Genomic DNA, 11,028 nt, shown 5'->3' with positions numbered 1-11,028 from the left:
TAATGTTCTACAGACACAGTACTTCACCCTATAATGTTCTACACAGACACAGCACATCACCTATAATGTTCTACACAGACACACTACTTCACCCTATAATGTTCTACACAGACACAGTACTTCACCCTATAATGTTCTACATAGACACAGTCCTTCACCCTATAATGTTCTACACAGACACAGTACTTCACCCTATAATGTTCTACACAGACACAGTACTTCACCCTATAATGTTCTACACAGACACAGTACTTCACCTATAATGTTCTACACAGACACAGCACATCACCTATAATGTTCTACACAGACACAGTACTTCACCTATAATGTTCTACAGACACAGTACTTCACCCTATAATGTTCTACACAGACACAGTACTTCACCTATAATGTTCTACAGACACAGTACTTCACCCTATAATGTTCTACACAGACACAGTACTTCACCCTATAATGTTCTACATAGACACAGTACTTCACCCTATAATGTTCTACACAGACACAGTACTTCACCCTATAATGTTCTACACAGACACAGTACTTCACCCTATAATGTTCTACATAGACACAGTGCTTCACCCTATAATGTTCTACACAGACACAGTACTTCACCCTATAATGTTCTACACAGACACAGTCCTTCACCTATAATGTTCTACATAGACACAGTACTTCACCTATAATGTTCTACAGACACAGTACTTCACCCTATAATGTTCTACACAGACACAGTACTTCACCCTATAATGTTCTACATAGACACAGTACTTCACCCTATAATGTTCTACACAGACACAGTACTTCACCCTATAATGTTCTACACAGACACAGTACTTCACCCTATAATGTTCTACATAGACACAGTGCTTCACCCTATAATGTTCTACACAGACACAGTACTTCACCTATAATGTTCTACACAGACACACGCACACAAGCATTAGTTCAAGTCTATCTTTAATAATAATTTACATAGACTGTTTGAAAATACATGGTTTCCTGTAAAAAAAAAAAAAAGTTTGGTTTCATTAATTAAAAATGAACAACAGAAGGGGATACTTATTAAAATCATCAACATCATCAGACTCAACCAATCAACCTCTCTGACTGGAATGTCTGTGAAATGGAATGGAACTAGTCTAGAACGGTGGAATGCTTTTTGATTGGCCAATCATAGGAGCAAATCCTAACTTCCACTTACGTCCCGTTTTCACGTAGTCATGCGTTGATGTCAATGGGACACTAAGTGACAATTCAACTTAATGTTGTGTTCATTAAGGCACACCGTTATGGAAGGTTTCTATCAGAATGTTAGTCACAAAACACATAATGAAAAGTATTCATACACGTTAAAATACAGTTCTCCAAGTATCCCGATTTTTTCCCCCTCAACATTTGTCAAAGTACATAATATACAAAACGATTTTGAAAAATGTCATTTGGTTTTGCTGCCAACATATTTGAATTGAATACCGAGATAGTTCCATAATACAGCAATTACTTTCTTTCATTTTGTTAAAGGTGCAATCTGTAGTTTTATTTGCAGGTGTACTGCAACACTGATACTGTAGGATTGAAATGAACTATTTGTTTGTGGGACAATCATTTTTACAGATTGCACCTTTAAGTTTCTTAGTCAGAGTAAAGAGAGAGAAAGAGACAAACAGTACAGGAAAACCTCACAACATCTGAATGAAAAAGAGGGTGAGGAAAATGGAGGGTGGGTGAGGGACAGATGAGGAGGGGGTAAGAGACATAGGAAGACTGGTGTGTGATATGGAGTGAGGGGTGAGGGACAGACAGGGGGGGGGGGGTGAGGGACAGACAGGGAGGGGGTAAGAGACATAGGAAGACTGGTGTGTGATATGGAGTGAGGGGTGAGGGACAGACAGGGGGGGGGTGAGGGACAGACAGGGAGGGGGTAAGAGACATAGGAAGACTGGTGTGTGATATGGAGTGAGGGGTGAAGGACAGATGAGGAGGGGGGGTGAGGGACAGACAGGGAGGGGGTAAGAGACATAGGAAGACTGGTGTGTGATATGGAGTGAGGGGTGAGGGACAGACAGGGAGGGGGGGTGAGGGACAGACAGGGAGGGGGTAAAAGACATAGGAAGACTGGTGTGTGATATGGAGTGAGGGGTGAGGGACAGATGAGGAGGGGGGGTGATGGACAGACAGGGAGGGGGTAAGAGACATAGGAAGACTGGTGTGTGATATGGAGTGAGGGGTGAAGGACAGATGAGGAGGGGGGGTGAGGGACAGACAGGGAGGGGGTAAGAGACATAGGAAGACTGGTGTGTGATATGGAGTGAGGGGTGAGGGACAGACAGGGAGGGGGGGTGAGGGACAGACAGGGAGGGGGTAAAAGACATAGGAAGACTGGTGTGTGATATGGAGTGAGGGGTGAGGGACAGATGAGGAGGGGGGGGTGAGGGACAGACAGGGAGGGGGTAAGAGACATAGGAAGACTGGTGTGTGATATGGAGTGAGGGGTGAGGGACAGACAGGGAGGGGGTAAGAGACATAGGAAGACTGGTGTCTGATATGGAGTGAGGGGTGAGGGACAGACAGGGAGGGGGTGAGAGACATAGGAAGACTGGTGTGTGATATGGAGTGAGGGGTGAGGGACAGACAGGGAGGGGGTGAGAGACATAGGAAGACTGGTGTGTGATATGGAGTGAGGGGTGAGGGACAGACAGGGAGGGGGTGAGAGACATAGGAAGACTGGTGTGTGATATGGAGTGAGGGGTGAGGGACAGACAGGGAGGGGGTAAGAGACATAGGAAGACTGGTGTGTGATATGGAGTGAGGGGTGAAGGACAGAGGGGAAGGGGAGTCAAAAAGAGCAGGAAGCCGACTTGTGTGACTTGTAGGTGTACAAGCCAGGGCGCTAGCAGGCTGGTGTTTAGCATCAAGGAGGAGATGCTGTCAGTTACTGAGAGGCACTGATGAGTTGGTACAGTAGGGCTGGAAGTTAGCTGGTAAGGCTAGTAGTTAGCAGTTAGCGCTCAGGCTAACACAGAGATATAGAAATCCAGTGTATCTGTGGCTAACCAGGGTTAGCGGTTACTCTTCATGGCCTCCTTGGCTGCCAGGATGAGAGGGGTGAGGCTGGAGAGAGGCTTGGCCAGCTTTAGGAATGGATGCTGCAGGGAAGACAAGAGATCAACCAATGAAACAAACTCTTCTCATCCCGGTGTGTGTGTGTATGTGTGTGTTTGTGCGTGTGTGTGTGTGTGTGTACCTGCAGTAGTTCTTTCCCCCCTCCTCTCTTCTCTACATCCATCTCCAGACAGCGGGACAGGAAGGACCTGAACACTGGAGATAACTTCTCTGGAGACTGGAGCTCTGGAGTCCCATTGGTGGCTATCAGGTAGAGGGCCTGTAGGAGACACACACTGAACATTACTGGCCACCAAGTGCAATGCCTGGACACACACACACACGCATGGAACCCCCCCCACACACACACACGCATGGAACCCCCCCCCCACACACACACACACACACATCCAACCTCACCCTGAGTGGGTTCTCGTTGAGGTAAGGGGGTTCTCCCTCCACCATCTCTATAGCCATGATGCCCAGGGACCAGATGTCCACCTTGGGTCCGTAGGCCTTCCTGGTCACCACCTCAGGAGCCATCCAGTAGGGAGTCCCCACCATGGTGCTCCTCTTACTCTGCTCTGGAGTGATCTGGGCACAGAACCCAAAGTCAGCTGGAGAGGGAGGGGAGAGAACAGACATGTTAGAGGGAAGGTCAACCCAGCAGTATAATGACAGGGGACAATGCAATAAGATCCAAGTTAGTGTGACTGTCAAGTTAATATGAAACATTCACCTAGTCACATTCAGCTAGACAGAGGAAAGAAAACAGGTAAGTTAGTGTGACTGTCAAGACAATACAATGATAGGACACAAAACAATAGGACACTTAGGATTGGCAAGGCATTTTATCTAGAAACAGAACCTAGAACCAGCTACAGAGGAGAGATGAAGGGAGAGAGGAAGAGGAGGCAGACAGAAAGTGTGTGTGTGTGTGTGTGTAACGTTTACGCTGGGAGTCAGGAAGCAACTACAGGGAGTAAATAATTGAATGAATAAATAGAACATGAAACAGAAAAAGCTCACAGACATGAAACCAGAACAGAGTCAATGACGCCTGGGGAAGGAACCAAAGGGAGTGACATATATAGGGAAGGTAATCAGGGAGGTGTTGGAGTCCAGGTGAGTCTGATGAGGCCCTGGTGACAGATGTGCGTAATCATGAGCAGCCTGGTGACCTAGAGCGCCGGAGAGGGAGTATGTGTTCTTACTGAGCTTGACAGATCCGTCCATGCCCAGCAGCACGTTGTCACTCTTGATGTCTCTGTGGATCACCTGGTTGGCATGGAGGAACTCCAGAGCCTGCAGACACTACAGGACACACACAGGACACACCGTCACACACACCTCCCTGTGCTCTGTGACTGAGTGTGTGTGAGTATACCTTTCGGCAGACAGCAGCAGTGTGTGTGTGTGTACCTCTCTGCACACAGCAGCGATCTGAGCCTCATCCATGCATGTTTCCGTGACAACGTCCGTGAGCGAACCTCCAGCCAGATACTCCATCACCACAAACAACTCCTCACCTACCAGGAAACTACACACACACACACACACACACAAACACACACACACACACACACACACACACACACACACACACACACACACACACACACACACACACACACACACACACACACACACACACACAGAAACAGAAACAAAGTAAATAATTGACTCCAACACACAGAGTACTGACACAGGCGTACTTCTGAGGTGTGTGTGTGTGTGTTACCTGTCTACGTAGTTGACGATGTTAGGTTGTTGTAACTCCTTCATCACCAGGATCTCGTTGATGATCAGCTCCTTCTTCGGCTGTTTCTGGAGGTTGATCTGTTTGATAGCTACCTGTAACACACACAAACAAGTTTTAAGTCTGTGTTCAGTCTGAAAGTGTGTGTGTGCTGGTGTTGACCCAGGAAGGGACCTTACCTCTGCACCAGTGGCAACATCGATGGCTGTATAGACAGTACCAGACGCTCTGAGAGAGAACGAGAGAGAAAGAGAGAACGAGAGAGAGAGAACGAGAGAGGGAGAGTGAGAGAGAACGAGAGACAGCGAGAGAGAGAGAACGAGAGAGAGAGAACGAGAGAGAGGGAGAGCGAGAGAGAACGAGAGACAGCGAGAGAGAGAGAGAGAGAGTAGTGTCCAATCTGTTACTTAGATATGGATAAAGGCACAAAAAGGTGAACATGTAAATGGACTCACCTCTACAGTGTGTGTGTGGGTGTGTATGTGTGAGTGTGTGTGTGTGTGTGTCTCACCCCTGTCCGATCTTCTCATAGCGTGTGTACTTCTTCTTGGGATCTCCAATACTGACAATGGTTCCTGAAAGACATAGAACCAGACTGGTGACATAATGTGTGTGATATACTGTATGTCTGTGTGTAATATACTGTATGTCTGTGTGTAATATACTGTATGTCTGTGTGTAATATACTGTATGTCTGTGTGTAATATACTGTATGTCTGTGTGTAATATACTGTATGTCTGTGTGTAATATACTGTATGTCTGTGTGTAATATACTGTATGTCCGTGTGTAATATACTGTATGTCTGTGTGTAATATACTGTATGTCTGTGTGTAATATACTGTATGTCTGTGTGTAATATACTGTATGTCTGTGTGTAATATACTGTATGTCTGTGTGTAATATGATGTGTGTAATATACTGTATGTCTGTGTGTAATATACTGTATGTCTGTGTGTAATATACTGTATGTCTGTGTGTAATATACTGTATGTCCGTGTGTAATATACTGTATGTCTGTGTGTAATATACTGTATGTCTGTGTGTAATATACTGTATGTCTGTGTGTAATATACTGTATGTCTGTGTGTAATATGATGTGTGTAATATACTGTATGTCTGTGTGTAATATACTGTATGTCTGTGTGTAATATACTGTATGTCTGTGTGTAATATACTGTATGTCCGTGTGTAATATACTGTATGTCTGTGTGTAATATACTGTATGTCTGTGTGTAATATACTGTATGTCTGTGTGTAATATGATGTGTGTAATATACTGTATGTCTGTGTGTAATATACTGTATGTCTGTGTGTAATATACTGTATGTCTGTGTGTAATATACTGTATGTCTGTGTGTGATATACTGTATGTCTGTGTGTGATATACTGTATGTCTGTGTGTAATATACTGTATGTCTGTGTGTAATATACTGTATGTCTGTGTGTAATATACTGTATGTCTGTGTGTAATATGATGTGTGTAATATACTGTATGTCTGTGTGTAATATACTGTATGTCTGTGTGTAATATACTGTATGTCTGTGTGTAATATACTGTATGTCTGTGTGTGATATACTGTATGTCTGTGTGTAATATACTGTATGTCTGTGTGTAATATACTGTATGTCTGTGTGTAATATACTGTATGTCTGTGTGTAATATACTGTATGTCTGTGTGTAATATACTGTATGTCTGTGTGTAATATACTGTATGTCTGTGTGTAATATACTGTATGTCTGTGTGTAATATGATGTGTGTAATATACTGTATGTCTGTGTGTAATATACTGTATGTCTGTGTGTAATATACTGTATGTCTGTGTGTAATATACTGTATGTCTGTGTGTAATATGATGTGTGTAATATACTGTATGTCTGTTTGTAATATACTGTATGTCTGTGTGTAATATACTGTATGTCTGTGTGTAATATACTGTATGTCTGTGTGTAATATGATGTGTGTAATATACTGTATGTCTGTGTGTAATATACTGTATGTCTGTGTGTAATATACTGTATGTCTGTGTGTAATATACTGTATGTCTGTGTGTGATATACTGTATGTCTGTGTGTAATATACTGTATGTCTGTGTGTAATATACTGTATGTCTGTGTGTAATATACTGTATGTCTGTGTGTAATATACTGTATGTCTGTGTGTAATATACTGTATGTCTGTGTGTGATATACTGTATGTCTGTGTGTAATATACTGTATGTCTGTGTGTAATATACTGTATGTCTGTGTGTAATATACTGTATGTCTGTGTGTAATATACTGTATGTCTGTGTGTAATATACTGTATGTCTGTGTGTAATATGATGTGTGTAATATACTGTATGTCTGTGTGTAATGTGATGTGTGTAATATACTGTATGTCTGTGTGTAATATACTGTATGTCTGTGTGTAATATACTGTATGTCTGTGTGTAATATACTGTATGTCTGTGTGTAATATACTGTATGTCTGTGTGTGATATACTGTATGTCTGTGTGTAATATACTGTATGTCTGTGTGTAATATACTGTATGTCTGTGTGTAATATACTGTATGTCTGTGTGTAATATACTGTATGTCTGTGTGTAATATACTGTATGTCTGTGTGTAATATGATGTGTGTAATATACTGTATGTCTGTGTGTAATATACTGTATGTCTGTGTGTAATATACTGTATGTCTGTGTGTAATATGATGTGTGTAATATACTGTATGTCTGTGTGTAATATACTGTATGTCTGTGTGTAATATACTGTATGTCTGTGTGTAATGTGATGTGTGTGATATACTGTATGTCTGTGTGTAATATACTGTATGTCTGTGTGTAATATGATGTGTGTAATATACTGTATGTCTGTGTGTAATATACTGTATGTCTGTGTGTAATATACTGTATGTCTGTGTGTAATATACTGTATGTCTGTGTGTAATATGATGTGTGTAATATACTGTATGTCTGTGTGTAATATACTGTATGTCTGTGTGTAATATACTGTATGTCTGTGTGTAATATACTGTATGTCTGTGTGTAATATACTGTATGTCTGTGTGTGATATACTGTATGTCTGTGTGTAATATACTGTATGTCTGTGTGTAATATACTGTATATCTGTGTGTAATATGATGTGTGTGATATACTGTATGTCTGTGTGTAATATGATGTGTGTGATATACTGTATGTCTGTGTGTAATATACTGTATGTCTGTGTGTAATATACTGTATGTCTGTGTGTAATATACTGTATGTCTGTGTGTAATATACTGTATGTCTGTGTGTGATATACTGTATGTCTGTGTGTAATATACTGTATGTCTGTGTGTAATATACTGTATGTCTGTGTGTAATATACTGTATGTCTGTGTGTAATATGATGTGTGTAATATACTGTATGTCTGTGTGTGATATACTGTATGTCTGTGTGTAATATACTGTATGTCTGTGTGTAATATACTGTATGTCTGTGTGTAATATGATGTGTGTGATATACTGTATGTCTGTGTGTAATATGATGTGTGTGATATACTGAATGTCTGTGTGTGATATGATGTGTGTGATATACTGTATGTCTGTGTGTAATATACTGTATGTCTGTGTGTAATATACTGTATATCTGTGTGTAATATGATGTGTGTGATATACTGTATGTCTGTGTGTAATATGATGTGTGTGATATACTGTATGTCTGTGTGTAATGTGATGTGTGTGATATACTGTATGTCTGTGTGTAATATACTGTATATCTGTGTGTAATATACTGTATGTCTGTGTGTAATATACTGTATGTCTGTGTGTAATATACTGTATGTCTGTGTGTAATATACTGTATGTCTGTGTGTAATATACTGTATGTCTGTGTGTAATATACTGTATGTCTGTGTGTAATATGATGCGTGTGATATACTGTATGTCTGTGTGTAATATGATGTGTGTGATATACTGTATGTCTGTGTGTAATGTGATGTGTGTGATATACTGTATGTCTGTGTGTAATATACTGTATATCTGTGTGTAATATACTGTATGTCTGTGTGTAATATACTGTATGTCTGTGTGTAATATACTGTATGTCTGTGTGTAATATACTGTATGTCTGTGTGTAATATACTGTATGTCTGTGTGTAATATACTGTATGTCTGTGTGTGATATACTGTATGTCTGTGTGTGATATACTGTATGTCTGTGTGTAATATACTGTATGTCTGTGTGTAATATACTGTATGTCTGTGTGTAATATACTGTATGTCTGTGTGTAATATACTGTATGTCTGTGTGTAATATACTGTATGTCTGTGTGTAATATGATGTGTGTAATATACTGTATGTCTGTGTGTAATATACTGTATGTCTGTGTGTAATATACTGTATGTCTGTGTGTAATATACTGTATGTCTGTGTGTGATATACTGTATGTCTGTGTGTAATATACTGTATGTCTGTGTGTAATATACTGTATGTCTGTGTGTAATATACTGTATGTCTGTGTGTAATATACTGTATGTCTGTGTGTAATATACTGTATGTCTGTGTGTGATATACTGTATGTCTGTGTGTAATATACTGTATGTCTGTGTGTAATATACTGTATGTCTGTGTGTAATATACTGTATGTCTGTGTGTAATATACTGTATGTCTGTGTGTAATATACTGTATGTCTGTGTGTAATATGATGTGTGTAATATACTGTATGTCTGTGTGTAATATACTGTATGTCTGTGTGTAATATACTGTATGTCTGTGTGTAATATACTGTATGTCTGTGTGTGATATACTGTATGTCTGTGTGTAATATACTGTATGTCTGTGTGTAATATACTGTATGTCTGTGTGTAATATGATGTGTGTAATATACTGTATGTCTGTGTGTAATATACTGTATGTCTGTGTGTAATATACTGTATGTCTGTGTGTAATATGATGTGTGTAATATACTGTATGTCTGTGTGTAATATACTGTATGTCTGTGTGTAATATACTGTATGTCTGTGTGTAATGTGATGTGTGTGATATACTGTATGTCTGTGTGTAATATACTGTATGTCTGTGTGTAATATGATGTGTGTAATATACTGTATGTCTGTGTGTAATATACTGTATGTCTGTGTGTAATATACTGTATGTCTGTGTGTAATATACTGTATGTCTGTGTGTAATATGATGTGTGTAATATACTGTATGTCTGTGTGTAATATACTGTATGTCTGTGTGTAATATACTGTATGTCTGTGTGTAATATACTGTATGTCTGTGTGTAATATACTGTATGTCTGTGTGTGATATACTGTATGTCTGTGTGTAATATACTGTATGTCTGTGTGTAATATACTGTATATCTGTGTGTAATATGATGTGTGTGATATACTGTATGTCTGTGTGTAATATGATGTGTGTGATATACTGTATGTCTGTGTGTAATATACTGTATGTCTGTGTGTAATATACTGTATGTCTGTGTGTAATATACTGTATGTCTGTGTGTAATATACTGTATGTCTGTGTGTGATATACTGTATGTCTGTGTGTAATATACTGTATGTCTGTGTGTAATATACTGTATGTCTGTGTGTAATATACTGTATGTCTGTGTGTAATATGATGTGTGTAATATACTGTATGTCTGTGTGTGATATACTGTATGTCTGTGTGTAATATACTGTATGTCTGTGTGTGATATACTGTATGTCTGTGTGTAATATGATGTGTGTGATATACTGAATGTCTGTGTGTGATATGATGTGTGTGATATACTGTATGTCTGTGTGTAATATACTGTATGTCTGTGTGTAATATACTGTATATCTGTGTGTAATATGATGTGTGTGATATACTGTATGTCTGTGTGTAATATGATGTGTGTGATATACTGTATGTCTGTGTGTAATGTGATGTGTGTGATATACTGTATGTCTGTGTGTAATATACTGTATATCTGTGTGTAATATACTGTATGTCTGTGTGTAATATACTGTATGTCTGTGTGTAATATACTGTATGTCTGTGTGTAATATACTGTATGTCTGTGTGTAATATACTGTATGTCTGTGTGTAATATACTGTATGTCTGTGTGTAATATGATGCGTGTGATATACTGTATGTCTGTGTGTAATATGATGTGTGTGATATACTGTATGTCTGTGTGTAATGTGATGTGTGTGATATACTG

General features: G+C 39.7%; 1 protein-coding gene across 4 annotated transcripts in view; it reads right to left on the bottom strand.

The window, feature by feature from the left end:
- Positions 1–940: 940 nt before the first annotated feature.
- Positions 941–11,028, bottom strand: part of LOC110528909 (serine/threonine-protein kinase PAK 2) — a 25,740-nt gene continuing 15,652 nt past the window's right edge. For all 4 annotated transcript variants that reach the window (XM_036952103.2, XM_036952106.2, XM_036952104.2 and 1 more), the window contains exons 8-15: positions 5,373–5,436; positions 5,041–5,089; positions 4,844–4,956; positions 4,525–4,642; positions 4,317–4,416; positions 3,523–3,719; positions 3,245–3,382; positions 941–3,146 (exon numbers count right to left, since the gene is read on the bottom strand). In XM_036952103.2, coding sequence (XP_036807998.1) covers positions 3,060–3,146; positions 3,245–3,382; positions 3,523–3,719; positions 4,317–4,416; positions 4,525–4,642; positions 4,844–4,956; positions 5,041–5,089; positions 5,373–5,436 — 866 coding nt within the window. In that variant the 3' untranslated portion in view covers positions 941–3,059. The remainder of the gene's footprint in view (positions 3,147–3,244; positions 3,383–3,522; positions 3,720–4,316; positions 4,417–4,524; positions 4,643–4,843; positions 4,957–5,040; positions 5,090–5,372; positions 5,437–11,028) is intronic.

This window comes from Oncorhynchus mykiss, chromosome 18 (genome assembly GCF_057628025.1).
Source record: "Oncorhynchus mykiss isolate SJ-2025 chromosome 18, ASM5762802v1, whole genome shotgun sequence".
Lineage (NCBI taxonomy): Eukaryota > Metazoa > Chordata > Actinopteri > Salmoniformes > Salmonidae > Oncorhynchus > Oncorhynchus mykiss.
This window is presented reverse-complemented; position numbering and strand designations above follow the sequence as displayed.